The 16172-nt window shown below is 44.9% G+C and overlaps 1 protein-coding gene across 1 annotated transcript in view; it reads right to left on the reverse strand.

Annotated features, from left to right (window-relative positions):
* ARHGAP32 (Rho GTPase activating protein 32) overlaps window positions 1-16172 on the reverse strand; it is a 133740-nt gene that overhangs the window by 21417 nt on the left and 96151 nt on the right. The window contains exon 13 of the mRNA XM_068418337.1: window positions 6674-6823. Coding sequence (XP_068274438.1) covers window positions 6674-6823 — 150 coding nt within the window. The remainder of the gene's footprint in view (window positions 1-6673; window positions 6824-16172) is intronic.

Here is a 16172-nt window from a genome sequence, read left to right on the forward strand (position 1 = left end):
CCTGTGAGCTCAGCAACATTCTCCAGGTTGTGGGTATGTCTGTTGTAGGGCATTTTTGCACTGGAGGTATCTCACTGCGCTTGGGTCAAAGACTGGAGCCTTTGTGTAGTACATCCATCTCCCAGGCGGTACCCACCTAATTCTACGGGGGTGACTTTTTTGTTTTTAATACAAAATACCCACAAATGAAATAAAGATATTACTAATACATTGGTCTGTGTGCTGGCGTTTGCTGTTTAGATCAATGACACTTACTACAATAAGCTGAGAGAGGAAAGAGTATCCACGGCGTTAAGAGAGGAGGGATAAGAGCACAAGCAATTCCTGTACGGACTGCAACATTTTTTCTCATGTTTGTTGCCCCTAGAGCTGTAGTGTTTCGAAATGCAAATTAATTTTCAACTCCCTGCTGTCCTCTGGGTCACTGAGGCATAAAGAATTTCTCTTCTCACAGCTGCAGGCAGAGTAAAGAAGAAAGGGAGACAGAAATTGTCTCTTTTCTTAACTGCAAAAGCTTGTGCTGCCTGCTCAGCTCTCCCTTTCTGCGAGTACTTCCCCCAGACAAGTAATTCTCCACGGGGACCCCATGTACCTCTTTGTAATGCTAACCCAATAACGCTGAGTTCCAGCAATTCCGAGGGCACATGGTGAAGCAATAACAGTGCCTGTTATGTTTGGAAATTTGCCCCAAATAGCTCAAAACTATTGGCCTTTAAAAGTAGGACATTATGCAAACCCAACTAAGAAACAACATAAATATAGGGGATACATACAGGTAAGTTTACTTATTTCCTACACACATTCACGAGGCTGCTCTGGATTTAGCATGCCAACCTGTGTTAACACTTCAATAAATACTATTTAATGTTTATATCACGCTCTTAATCTTCCAAGTACTTCACAAGTATTAGACACCCACCCTTGTGGCACCTTGGGGACTGTTTGTTGGGTTTTACAAGCGTGGAGATGGTTGGGGAGATATCAAACAAGCTCCCCAAGGCCATGAAAAGTGGGTGAGGGATGGGGTTTGCGCTCACAAGCGCCCGGCTCCAGCTCACCAGCCACACCTCTGCCTACAGCTTAGGTCTTGGATTGCCCAAGTCCTTTGGAGATGGATTTTGATAAAATATTACTATAAATTGTGAAATACTGAAAGGAAACTGGTTTTGGCACGTCTGAGGCTGCCAGGTTTCAGTATCTCGCCAACCTCCTGATAAAAGGGACAGCCAAATGAGGCGATAGCCAGCAGGATGAGGGGACGGGTATGGTGAACACTACCTGTGAGCTCAAATCACAACAGCCCCACTGAATTACTGCCCCAGAGTGCAACTTTGCACCCATTTCTTCCCCTGTTTACACTGTCTGTGCGCAGAGCTGTGGCAAACATGGACTCAGATGCAAGTGAAAACACTGAGACAGGCCAGTATTTCTTCACTGTGTAACATAAACCAAGCAGGAGATAAAGGATCGTAAGCACAAAAGTAAATCACCTGGGGAGAAGAAAACATAAAGGGGATGAATCCTGGTTTAGGGGACGTGCCCTAAGTCACACATGAAAAGCCTTAGCAGAAAAGAGAAATACAAACATCCTTCAAACTCAGATTTCTGTCCTAATCATTAACTCCTTCAGGCATATGAATCCTTAAAAATAAGAGACAGAAGCTAAAGCAGGTGCCAGAGCTGAACCTACTTGGAGGCTGGAAACTTTTTAGTTCACATTCAAACGCGTCAGCTTGGATACTCTGAAAATACCTATTAAAGCACAAAAACGCCCCAAGGGTTCACTCACAGAGTGAAAGCATTTAATATAAACCTTCAGCCTCATCCACAGCCAAGATTCTCCTCAGCCCATTGTAATGACTGCAGCCAACTCCATCGCGCTGACCCAAGCGGGATGGCTGACACACACGACCCACCTCTTTCGTGCAGCATTTCAATAAACCTTTGTATAAGAACACGGAGTTATTGCTTAAACAAATCTATTGATGTGGCTGCCAGCATTCAAGTCATAACAGTTCCAGGCATACTCGGGGAACTACACTCCAGCGTTGCTGCACCGCCACGTAACTACTTGCTGTTGGAAGTGTGGTGGGCCCGGGTAAAGCTTGAGGATCTTGTTTCTGCTGGCAGCTCCACAAATGCTAAAAAGTCTTTCTGAAGCGAAAATCTTGGAGCAAAGCAGTTCCCTACCAAGGACATCATGAGCAGGGATTGCAGCTGGGCTGTCCGAACAGAAATTGGAAGTTCTTGGACTGCAGGGGCTGCCTTGTGTTTACAGTTAAAATAGTATTTAAAGAAAGGAAGGAGAAAAAAGCAACAATTTTGTAAATATTTATAACTTTCTACTTTTCAGCAAAGTTTGCTTTACTTCTTGTTTGTCACATTCAATTTCCATTCTCTAGCAGTCAGAGAGAGAGTGGAAACTGGTTAAATTCACTCTCTAAAACATCAAGAAAAACTAAAATTAATAAATATGTAAGACTCAGCTGTCCTAAATTCCAACTCAAGGCTCCGCTCAGATGGCAGAGACCCAAAGCCAGCCAGGCAGACTTTTATTATAACGAAAATTATTAGCTAGCGAAAGGGACCCCTCACATCAATACTAGGAACCAAAGAGATGACATATAGATTACCAAATTTATGCTTGAGCTAAGGGGAACCAGATTTTTACCGATCCCTGCCAAGATGCTGCCCGAGATCTCACTCCTTGTGTTTCTCTGGTCTGGTAACCGTGTTCTCCCTATGCTCGGATCTGAAATAAATCAGCATCAAAGGCAACTCTCTCACCCAGCTGCAGCCAGGGGATCGCTCAAGGGAAGGGTGACACCAGAGGACCCTAACAAGCTGTGAGGTCACCAGCAATCCAAGGTGCTCTTAAGGAGTTTAGCTGAAGAGCGTAATAACCAGCACGAGAGAATAAAACCATCCCTTGCAAATGGTTGTTGCTAGTGCCCAGTATCTAACAGGATCAAGATCAGGTATCTGCTAGAATTTGATCTTGCACGCAGCTTTGAAAAGTCTCACCCTTCATTTTATTTTTTTCTTTAATCCTAACCAACCTGTCCAAAATAATTGCTAATAAATCTGGGGAACTGGGAAGAATAGGAAGGACAGACAGCAAGAGCCAGGTGCGTTAGTAAACTCTGTCTTTCTCAGCAAGAAAAGCTCTTCCTGTGGATTACAGATCACGGATCTTTTCTAATAATTCAAAACCAAGGTCTAGATCCTTCAATATGGGAAAGTGGTCAATTAAAAACTAGTGCCATTTCTAGATCCATCTTTTCCAATGATGGAAGCTCGTGATGTATCAATGCAACAAATGCATAAAGATGTACAAAAAATACCACTTGCTTTTAGCCTACAAACCCTCTGTTAACAGAGCTGCCTGTACTGTACAGATGCTGCAATGCAGCATTTAACCAGCTCCCACACCAAACACACCCATCCTCTGCAAGCACAATTCTTTCTAATTGGGGTCGAGCTATATTTAAGTTCCATTTGGTTTCCTTTGAGAGAAAACAATTAGGGGGAAAAACGTCTTACCTACTTACAAAGGGAACAAGGCTTCTTCAGGAGTCAGGGATTATGAATTTGCCGCATCTCGCAGCTCCATAAAACAAACTGGCATGGCAGGTGTCAACAGCACCAAAGCAACTGGGAACATCTCTCAGGGCAATTCAGAAACAGCTACTCCCTACTGAGCTTGGGCTGCTTCCAAGTGACGCCTCACTGGCAGGGGATGTGCTCAAAACCCAGAAGGAGCCAACAAATGAATAACGCACTCAAATTAACTGGAGACGGGCCTCTTAGGGCAGGCTCCGTGGGGTGACTAAAGCTGACTGGAGAGGTATTGTGCAAACCAACACACCTGAAGGGAGCATCACCACCACCTTTGCTAGATTTAGACCCAACAGAGAAGGCAAAAGTCACATCAAAACTGGCTTTACTCCTACAGGGAGCAGCCCATGGTTCAGTACTGACACGTGACAGAGAAGAGGGACAAAAAGGACAGACTGCTGTTACTTTCACTGGAAGCAACACACCTATGGCACTGTGGCTCCCAATTCCCCTTTTCAAAGCAGCTTAGAACACAATGAATTTGAAAAATAATCCTGCGATCTGCCCATGACTCAGATGCTCATCTAAGAAACGAGACAACGATGCTTCCCTCCCCCTTTGGGAAAGGCCTGTTCCACACCATGCCGAGGTACAACTTCTACCACGGAAGGGCCCCATCACTGTTTGCAGAACTCGAAGGGTCAGCACGCTACGAACTGGAATTAAAAAGAAACCAACCAAACCCCAAACCCAGGACACTGCCTGTCTCCAGCTGCCAGCCCAACAGTCACTGCAATCCCCGACGTGAATCACCAGCACACAGAAAGATTTCCAGGCGCAGTACTCACCCCTACCGCTGTTAAAGACCTGACCTCCCTCCCTGTACCTGCTTACAGTGTTACTTCTCAGACCCACACACATCAATTAAAACACTGACAAACTGCATCCTCATCAAGAATGAAAAGGCAGCAGCAACACCAGCCTGCTTGCTCTGCTCATCCCACCTTACCCAGACACCCTCCCCGAAGGAGAAACTCCATAAACAGAGATATTATACCCACCAAAACTAGCATTAACCTAAATGAATCTATGAACATACCGGGTTCTTTTTTGGTTTTCTGAACTGAGATGTTTTATGGTTGCAATCCCGAAGCATTAGCAGCAGGTACCATGCACAGACTTCAGCTACAGTACTCAGTGCTCCTCTAAAACTACTCGTTTATGTTCTGGTTATGAGGTGAAGGAAGAGGACTGCATCTTTGCTCTACCTACTTCAACTCAGGGTCCCCTGTGATATCTCAGTCCCCTTTCAGCAGATCAGCAACGCAGTTGGCTCCAAGACTGAGGAACGTTAATGCTGCAGAATGAGGGAATGTGGTGCATGCACGGAGCTTGATTCACAGGAACCCGTAAATGTCTCCACAAAACCAAATCCCAGGGATTACGTCACTTGGAATACAGGTCAGAGAGCTGAATCACACAGAAAAAAACAATCCTGCTGTGGGAAATGGAGACATGCCCCTGTTAGCAACATTCAAATTGGAGCTGCTCCACTCCAGGGAGTTAGGAAAGAGTTATTAAATCAAGGGTGAAAGCAACTGGTAAGTTCTCAGATGAAGAGACCTCATTAGCACAGCTCCGTCACAGGCACCCCGTTGCCCATGTTGGGAGGGGAGTGTCCAGAACAAGGAGGGAGCTCCCAGGGACTGTCAAACAGGAGCCTCCGGTGGAGTTAGAACAGTTTAGTTCAGCTCGGGATGGGTCTTAATAAAAGACCCCTTAAAGCCAGGGGAAGAAGTCAGCATGGAGGGCCAGGAAAAGCTTTAATTATTGCTGACTTGTGCCTAACTAAAATGGACAGGAGGAGGGCTGGGGATAAAAGAGAATTCTCCCTTTCCCATTAATGAGCTCACTCTGCTGGCATGTCTCCTGCCCTCCAAGATTGCTCCCACAGCATGAATATAAAACCAGCTCTATAGCTACCCGGCGGTGTAAATTACCTACTCCTGATGTAGTTCTTACATGGGTTACTGTCTGTTTCTGTCTCCAAACCATCCAGTTTCTGGCTCTCTGATGCTTTTCAAGCCCCAGCAATAAAGATCTCTACTGGTTCCAATTAACAAGCCAATGAGCCTTGCCACAGTCCTGATTCCATAAGAACAAGCTCACACTATTCACCAACTGGTAGTAAAACACTTCATGTCAGGCAAGGGAGCGCACATTGCCGTTACCAACCGAATCAGTTGGAAAAAGCACACGAAACAGCTCCCCACCCTTCACCATCCCTTTTCCAAAAGGCACTCGTACGAACAAGGAGCCTAAAGTACCAACAGAAAGAAGTTTAACAGAGAAACACACCTCTCCTAGCCCACACTCCGTGCTGCTTTTCTAAATAACCCTCAGCATGAGCCACTTACGACCTTGGCTAGTGAACTGTGAAAGAATCCAAGTCCTGTTTGCTACTCAGCAGTGCAGGTACCTCCCTGATTTCACAGCCTAGATCGGAGACGTCGCAGTGAGAGGGTAGGAAAGAGCACGTGAAACAAAAGTTCATCCGAGGAAGAGTAGTAGTAACAATTGTGTAATTTTTTCTTGGAATGGACAGCTCTTCTCTGCTGCCTCCCTAAACTGCTGATGTGAAGGCGAAATGGACGAAGAAGAGAGACAGAAAACTCACCGTAACAAACTGAGAGAAAAGAAGCTGTGACAAAACATAATATCCAGTTAATTCCCATAAACTTTGTGAAATCAAGGGAAAAGGCAGATGAAGAAATTACACTGCAAATTGTGCTACAATCATACAAAGGTACTGAGTTAGAGAAACGTATGGATTTAACATACACATAAATAAAGCTTATTTCCCTGCAAAAAAATATTTAATATTTATTCAAAGACTTCAAGAGGCTGAGAACCCATCTGCAGTAGTTCCACCCATCTTCAGTGCTCCCACGTTGAACCATGATGCTTCTCAGGCGCATTAACCTCAATTTATCTTTCAGCCATCGATTTTTGTTACACATTTCTCTGCTAGTACCAACTAGCCCTTTGCTAGATACGATCACCCTGAGATCAGACTCCCAACAGAGGAAGAACTCAAGAATCGATTGTTTCTTACCGTCATGGCCAGAGTTGAGAAGATGCTCTCCCAGGTCACAGCCGAACACCCTTTCCTTCAGGATCCCCCGCTGTTTCAGTTTCTGTTTCGTTGGGCGCGACTTCATGAATGTACGAAGGAAGGTGATGAGCTTGCCGTGTTTTTTTGACACTGCACAACAAAACAAAAACAAAACGCTGCATTTTAGATCTGGCTCAGTTAGGCAAGACCAAGCACAACAGGTTCTACAGAGCATGTAAGAGCTGTAGTAACGTTAATATCAATTATTTACAGAAACATTTTTTCCAAGGTCCGATACTAAACAGAGACTTGGCTTCAGGTGGGACTGTACTAAAGGACTGTCACGGCGTGCTGGGTAAGGGGCAGCACCTGAGAGCTACAATTTTCATCTCTGGAAAAATGGACAAGGCTGAACCAACAAACCCAGTAATCTCATGTACATTGACAAACACAACGTATAATCTACAAGCAGAAAGAAATGCTTTGTTACTGGCTCTCCTTCTAGTAGTCTTAGGTGCCTCCAGAACAAACGAATGACTAATTATATCTGGATTTAGAGGACGTTTAGTGCTAAGTGCTATCGACTGCCCTTCCAGCACACCTGCAGCTGCGGAGGTACCCTCCGTTCCAGGGCACTGTCAGCTCCCTGAGCCTTCTCAAGCCTTTGCAAGATAAAATCATGACTGTCTTTGATTTATTTAATAGAAAACTAAGGCAGCCGATTTGAAGAGATGCAATTTATCCCCTCCAGAATAAATACAAGTCATCTACAAAGAGACAAGAACCCAGCTCAGGAGCCACCCCCCCAAACCTCCCTCTCCCTTTCTCTATGTGATGTGGCACGATCTCTGTGTCATGCTCAAGTCGGTCGCCCTGTTAAAACCACCCAGTCCCACTAAGGAGCACAATCCACAGCTGAAGGAAATGGAGAGCAGCACAGGGCAGAAGTGGGTGACACCAATAAACTCACGGGAGCACAACAATGCCCTTGAATGTCAACTTTTCTTCCTGAGGCTCGCTCTGAGAGCCAAAGGGCTCCGGCCTCCCCAACAAAAGTGCCATTGTATACGCGAGTTAAAAGCAGTTTAACTTCAACAGAAGCGCTCTGTTGACAAGAACAAACCAGGAGGTATAAAACGCTGTGCTTTGTGAGGAAGCCTTTAGAGCTCCAGGAAGCTGTAAAGCCTCCCGCAGCACCGCAAGGCAACACCAGCAATCACTCGCCCCTGCTCCTGTCTCAGATCCCAGGGAGGAAAAACAACCATCTATTTCACCTGCATTCAAACCCTAAGTACTGTAATCAAATTTCAGCTATTTCAAACAAAAAAAGAAAAGTGATGAAGACCCCGGTCACCAAGGTGCATCTCCTCAGTGCCACTGCTGCTCGGTCACGCGTACAACCCACGTTCTGTGGGCAGCTTTGGAAGCTGGGACTCAGCAAAAGAGAGATTCATGCAGTAACGCTTCATATAGGCAGGGAGGGTGTTCTTCAACCTTGTCCCAAGAAGGTTATACCACACTATGCCTCATGATGTTTTAATCCCTTTAAACAGCTGAGTATTTTTCCTTCTGTTCTACCAGCTATCAATGCAGTCCCTCTATTTATAATAAACCTGATTCCAATGACCTTAACATATTCGTATCTGTGTGAGCAGAGTCCTGCTTTTGGATAAAGTCTCTTTCAGCAGCGTGACACACTCATCCGTAGTAGCCAAATACATCTGAATACCTGAAACCCTAAAATCTCCCACAAAACCCATATCTGCATTCCCAGCAATCAAACCCGAATCATTTAACAAAACGCGGAAGCATCGAGCATGACAAACTGTGGCTATGGGAGCTTTAATTAAAGGAATGTTTTCAGTTTGACGGGTTTTTTTAATTATACACAACAAATGAACAGATTGTCCTGACATGCCGAAGTTAGGATAGATTTTGGTTGTATCCATCATCCCAGGAAAGTGACAGCTCATTTATGATCTCCTATCAGTGCCTTCTCAAGAATAAATGGAGACAGAGTCTCATCCTGACTTGGGTGGAATTTCAAAGGGTTGGTACCCCGGGGCTCCTGTGATAACACTATTGGAGGTGAGAGACCCAAGACAGATGCTTTTACAACAGTCAAATAGACAAATAAAGCCATTACTAATATGTATGTATTCATTTGAATCATTTCAGAGACTTGGTTACAGAGTTCTTCATGAAGTATCTTGCTTCACTTAATGAAAAATCAATCCATCAGATAATGGATTTAAAATGGACCAAAATGCATCCAATTCCAGTACTGCAGAAATTCTACTCGTGCTGGTGACCAGGTCAGCACGTGACCTTCGGGTGTCACCTCAGGCATTAAAACCAGACAAAGGTGCAGTGGATACACTTCCAGCACCCAAGGATGTGCTCTGCTTGGTATTGACACTTGTTTACATCACTAACCAGAACGGAGATCTGAGTTTTTAAAACATAATAAATCTGCTCTGCCTTTAGGCCACTCAGTACAGGTTAAAATAATTGTCTTGTTTGCTGCCTCATTAAGTAGACTCCTACAAACACGCTCCCAGAGCGTACCAGTGCAACAGTCCCAGCCACTGGCAGGGCAATGCCGAGCGGGTTAAGTAACCAGAAATTCACTTCGTACTCTGTACGAGAGCTACTCAGGCTAAACCAGCTGCCGAGTTTTATACCTACGCAAGGATGATTCACTGATAGGAGTTAGGCTGCTCCTGGGTGGGGAACAAAAAGAGAACAGCGAGAAAATCCGAGCATTCATCTCTTTGCTGACAGGTTATAAAAAAGAACAAAAAGGCAAGTAGGTGTCTGATAAGGAGAAGCTGTCCTTAGAGCTCGGGAGGCTGGCAGGTATGCTGCCTTTCTGCCAACAGCAATAAAAGGCGAAATGCTTTCCATCCTGCTTCCAACTCCTCCGGCATCTTTTGACCCTCAAACCAGCAATGCATCCTAAAAGAGATTTAATTTCTGAGGCATTTCCCTTTAGGCGAAGCTAGCCCAGCAGCACCAGTTTCTGGATAAGCACCAATGCCAGGGCTGCTACCAAGAATCCTGCTGAATAAATGTTTTCTGCTCCAAAACGTGGGTCCCAAACCTTTGCGGTCCCACTGGGGACAGTACCAGCACCAGCGAGTGGTGCTCCCCTGCTGCAGCACAAGCAGTGGTCCTGTGCCCCCACACCTATTTGTCAATCTTGAAAAAGCCAAAATTAGTGAACGATGGAAGTTATGGAACCGAGGCACAGTGTTTAGACCAGAAAAAAAATCTAAAAATGTTACAAACTATATATATAATAATATATATTATAAATATATTAGCCCCTTTCCACCTCCCTCTATTGTCCTGCCAATACAGGGGGGTAACATGATAAATCTGAACCCTTCACAGTGTGTGAGGTGTTCAGGTTAACAAGTGACACAGAAGTAAATTCAGACAATAAAGCAGCACGACTACCAGACAATTCCGCATGGTTGCTACAGGCAAAGATGGTGCTGAACTACCAACTGAAAGGCAAAGAAAACTAAACAAACCCCCTACCATTTATCCATACTACTCTCCACCTCAGATTTAACCACTATAAAACAAATTGTTTACTAAGAAATGGAGGCTTTCCTAGAAGGAGCAGGGGCTAATTTTCCTCCAAAAGAAAGGTTTGGCTAAATATCCTGGCCTGAAGAAGCAAGGACAAATTCTCCATCGAGCAAACCCCAACCAAAACCCCACCTGAGGTTGGACTGCTTGTGAAGTTTTGCTGGCACGAACGTGGCAATTAGGAGTGAGAAAAAATATCCCACCCTTCACTGACATAACTACGCTGGCCAAAGCCTTCACATGGTGGGAAGGGAGGGAAGGAAAAGGAATCCTTGTGCCAGTTGTTCACTGTGGTTTTGGGAAACTGCCACAGCCTGTACCTCCCCGAGGAACATTTATCAATCAAACCACGCCGTTGTTGCTATACCGCCAAGCTTTTGTAGTGTGAGGCCCGAAATTCCCCTGACATTGATAAAAACTATTAAATACCAATTACTTCATTAAAAGCAGGGCTTGTTCACCCTAATGCCACAGGCTGAAAAGGCACTTCAGGATATACTTTATGCAGCTTGTTTACTGGAGCAACGTGTCAGCCATCAGCTGAGTCAAAGTAGTTTCATGGCTCTTGTTCAGCACAATACGCTTTTCCTGGGTTACTTTGGGATCCCACTTGAAAGCTCATGGGGATCTCTTAGGATATGCTGAGGGCTCCAGCATCTTCTCCAACCTGTTGCCCTCCCAGGCCATCGTGGCACTCCCTGTATGTATCTGACTCTATATCCCTGTATGGATTTGACAGGGATGCAATTACTCTGGATTTACACCAGTAAGATCAGAACACTGTCCAACAATACCATGTGTGTCAGCCCAAACTGCAGAAGTATCGTGTTTGGGCCACTCCTGAGACCACTTCTAAAACATAATATTTAATTACAACTGCCTAAAGTGTTGGCAGCAAAAGGAAAGGGAGGATAGAAAAGCGCCCTGGCTCCTGCCTCCTTGGCTTTGAATCATGGTGACCAAGCAGGAGAGTCTTTTAATCAATGCAGCCCGTGTCCCTGATATTATTTTGTGCATGCGTTTTCCTTCCCTTTTCAGTAAGAAAAACCCCAAAATACAATACAGCATGGTTATTTCTCTTGTTATTAACAGCGATTTCACAGGCTACAGAGCCCAGCTGTGCCCTGCTGCGAGGAGAGCGCGGTGCTAAGGTCAAAAGCAAGAACACGTGTGGCTGCACAGTTTTAAATATATAAACAAACTGCAGTATCCAGTCGCAAAATCAAAGATGGAAAAAGGTGTGGGAATGTTGTAAAAAAAAGCCCAGATCGGTACTACAAAACAAAAGCGAACTCCATCCTCTCTGAAGAGAGATTTACAGCAAGGGAAGCTAAAATTTTTCCAGGCTATTGGCCCCTCAAGACCCATTCTCCTCTAAAATTAAACTCTACTGCAGGGAAAGAAAGAGCAGCAACAGACTCTTTTGAAGAAGGAGCAGCACCAGGAATCAGGAGAAGCCAGCTTTGGTTTTGCCATGTATTTCCTATGCTCCTGATTCTGCAAACACTCAGGAATACACTGCACTGTGTGAGGGGACTGAGTTCAGCTGGGTCCCCACAGAGCATCCTCCTTAAAACCTCAGTAAATATTTTTAATATCCATCCCTGCACACTTAGAAAGACATGCTCTGTGGACCCACATCTCACTGAAGAGAAATTATACAAAGCCAAGAACTGAGTCACATCTCCCAGTTCTCTGTCATGTTCCTTAGCAACAAGACGTTTTACTCCTTTCCTCCTACCGCAGCAGATTCTATTTTGGAAGCTAATTTATACAGCCCTAAAAACCCAACCAGAACCTGGAACCACGCACCACCAAGCACCGTCCTTTAGCCCTTGAGTACGATGCTGGTTTTGAAGAAGGACCAACCAACACCACATCAATAATTGCACTAATCTCTACACTCGGCTCCCTCATTCGTCATAAAGATTTTCAGAAAGAGATTTTAAAATTCCATAGATGTGAGAGTTTGAAAATATCCTTCTGCCTCCAATAACCATCATAAATGTGTACTTTGATTTGCTCTATAAAGTAAAATAAAATAAAAATGCTGCGTGCTTTTTGATGCTGCAGCATTTATCTTGTGCCAAGCTGACACCAGTTAAGCCTGGCCTCTGTGTCACAAGAAGTCATGAAATATGTTAAAGGTGATTCATTTCAGTGTCATTAGATAAAAACCATTAAAATTAACTATGATGACAAGAACCAGCCAAGAATAAGCACGTATTTCCAGCTATCAGAAGAGCACCATACATATGGAGAGTAAAACTGATAAGTGATGTTGCTGTTCTTATTTACAAAGTCTAGTCATAAGGAAGCCACACTTACTCTTGCATCTGCCCAGGCTTCTGGAGCCATCCTTTAGGCAGTAAGCAATAATCTTAACTAAACTAGAACTCTTCCTTGTCCCTGCCAACCTCAGCCTTCAGCTCAAGTTGGAATACTGCCTTGTTTTGGTTAGCGTAGGAACATCTGGCATCAGAGATCCACCAGCCTGGCAACTCACACAGCGCATTTTCATGCCCAGATTATACAACCACCTCTGTCAGCTTTCGCTGCATTTGGGTCTAATTAGTCCTCTTCCAGAGAAGACTGCAAATTCAAAAGCTAATGGCATATCTGACCAGCAGCATCAATGCTTTCAACATTATTTGTTTGATTGAACATATACAGCCACATATCTGTAATGATATGCACAAGGATTATCTACAGTTTGAACTGTCTGGAGAAGGTTTCTACACCCCAGCTGAGAATATGCATACAAGAACCATGAACTATTTACAATAATAAAATCTCTTTCCATGCTCTTCGTTGCCAAATTCTACCAAATTTGTTATTTATAATTGGATAAGAACAATAATCGCAAGTTTATGTGTCAGATCTTGACATCAAAACGTACTGAAGCCTTTGTGTAACACCAAATTCGCACTAAAGAGAATGTCATACTGGAACTTGAATGTATCTCTAATACTTACACAATTGGTAGAGTTTGAGAAGAAACCCTACGTTAGGCCCCAAAGGTGACATACTGTGTCCCATGAAAGGTGTTACTGGTTAGCAGGCTTCTTATCTTGAACCTCAAGTGGTGGAGTAGCATTATGGACAACCAGGTAAACATCAACATCAACCAGGTAATTGTGTGTTAGATACTCTCCAGATACTTGCAAATAAGGAAGAGAGGGGAGAGCAATCCAGAGCCAAGATGTCACCTAACCCATCAGGTGACATCCGAGCAGGTTCAACTGCACCTCAGCCATCTCTGCCAGAAGTTTCTCCAACTCAACAGTCTCCAGTGATGAAAATGCCACACATTCTCTGTTGGTCATTACTTGAGCTGCTAGCTATCCTTACAGATGGAGCTTCTGAATGGCTGACCTCAACCTCCCTTTAACACAACCTAAACCAAATGTTTATTGTCCTGTCTACAGCAGCCGTGGCTTCAGAGGAGGCAAGATTCAACTGTTCTCAAACTCATACTCACTTGAAATCAAACTGCCTTTGCCCTCCCTTATTCAAACACCAGCTGTATGCTGCATGCAGGAGCCTTCCTTGATCAAAAGGCTTCAAAACGGTGTAAATGAAGTTGCAGCACGGCTGCTTGAGCCTCACCCACTCTATTTCTACTTCTGCTACAAATGGCAGCAGCGCTGCAGGAGATTTTCCAAAAACTTGACAGCAACCCAAGCCAAGCCCGAATAACATCAACTACTTCGGACACATGCACGCAGCCCAGAGCTTTCACCAGTCATTCAAACACAAATCAAGCTTCAGCCCCATCCTGACATCAGCGAAACCAGGACAACCGGAGTGACTGCGGCAGTCAAGCTACGCCAGTTTTGCACGGCAGCACGCTCCAGCTTGGGTGGTGGGAGGAGGCAAGCAATGAAAAAAGATCTGACATGAATCAACAAACAACAAAAGTTGAATAATTAGGAGTCTGGCAGATGGAGCCCAGTCCTGGAGCGAGAGGGTGTTTGCTCTTACGCAAGGCCTTGGGAAGACACTGGGAAGGAACCTTTTCATTCCATCAGGAAGGGACAGGAGCAATCCATCTGGAATAAGGAGGAGCCTGGGGTCAAAGCACACTGCCTCCCTTCTCAAACCACACAGCACAGCCGTTACTTCAGTCCTCGGTGTACAGACTCTTCTGAAGTATGCGGTGCTCCCAGCACGACAAGTAACACTGCTGCTGCTCTCCCAATCCCTTCACAAAAGATGCCTATCTCCATTCTCACTAGCCACAGGGCAGCTCTTTACAGCCCAGATCAGTTACTTTCAAATTACAGTGACCTACTCTTCCAAAATTGATACCATTCTGGTTCTTTTTCTATTTACAACCCCTACTTTCTGAATTTTTTATGCTTTAGCTGTTAACACCTGCATTAAGCCCTGAGATGAATTTGCCTTTGGAAGCAAAATTCCCCCTCACCTGGAGTGGAAACAATATTGAAGACAACGGACATGAGCCTCATTCATGTTACAGACACTTTGTACAGCACCAGCAGGATACAATAGCTTTAAGGAGGATGGAAATGACATCTCCCCATACCTCCTCCTTACACAGCTGAAGAAGGGTAAAAAAGCTTTACTGAAAATGAAAATTGGGCCCAATATGTTTGGGGATTTGGGGCGAACTAAATCTGCTTTCTAAGACCTAGGAATGCAGATACTGTATTGTTTTGCCTGCTTTATTCTTTTCCTTTATCTTCCCAGTCCAGAGCTTTCATTTCAAATGAGCCTCTTTCATCACGCCTGTGTGATGCCCCGAACAAAGGAGGTCGGGGAAGAGTGGAAAGGGAAGGCCTCCTGTCTTCTCTGTCATAAATAATAAGACCCTGCAGGGCATTTAGTCCTTAAAATGGACTATAGCTTCTAGGAGGTTTTCTGAACAAATATGAACAGACGAGCCATGGCTACTTGCAAAGTGTCTCCTACGATCTCGGTAACTACTCTCCCTGGGAATTTTATTTTCCAGAGTGTGCATTCACTGCCCTGGGGCTCCAGCAAACAAAGGACTGGCATTTTTAAATAGGAAGCCCCCTTCTCCTGCACAATAGCATCAATAATATTAATGCTCAGGAATGCATCTTATGTCCTCTGAGTGCCAGGCTGGGGAGGGAGGAAAAACAGAAAGATAAAGTGATATGCAAAAACCTATTGAAATTCAAATTCTAGGCATTCCCATCTGTCAGCTCCCTCTTTGGGAGCCAGGTATAAATCTGAGCAGGAAGCACTGATCTCCCATCTCTGCGACCCCAAGGACCGTGCTGGCGAGGGGCCCTGCAAGCTGACATTCCGTCTCCCCTGGGCTTTGGGTGGCAATCCTCACACAAATCATCCCAGGCATGAAAGAGGCTCCTTTAACAGCTCTGGTTTGCTACACACCCATGACCCTCGACTAAGTCCAATAAAACAGTTTACAACTAGCGAGCAGAAAGGCGCAATAGAAACCTGAGGTCAGAGATTAGTCGAAGGGAAACAGAAGTAAAACAATTCGCAAGGGGGTGGGGGGGACGTACGTGGCTTTAATCAGCCTTCAGTTGGCAAGAGAAGCCAACCACCAAGCGAAGTAACCTGTGCAAGGGCACAGATCCCTGAGGATCTTGTCTCACAGCACAAACAAATGGCTCTGCATCCACCAGCCACGGTGTCAGATGCGAGAGCAGAAATTACCAAGTAACAGGTATTTTTCCATCTGCCTAAAAACATGATCCCACCGATCCGGCTAAAAACATGATCCCAGGCTACCCCTCCGCAGCAGAAGTCATTTGAGAACCTCAATCGCGTTGTGCCTGTATCAGATCAGTTCTGCTCCAGGCACAATGTCCTGTGCCGTACCCGTCCGTCCGTCCGTGTGCAGGACACCTCACACCGTGGTGCCCAGCTCGGGGGTCTTAAT

Source organism: Nyctibius grandis, chromosome 25, assembly GCF_013368605.1.
Source record: "Nyctibius grandis isolate bNycGra1 chromosome 25, bNycGra1.pri, whole genome shotgun sequence".
Taxonomy (NCBI): domain Eukaryota; kingdom Metazoa; phylum Chordata; class Aves; order Nyctibiiformes; family Nyctibiidae; genus Nyctibius; species Nyctibius grandis.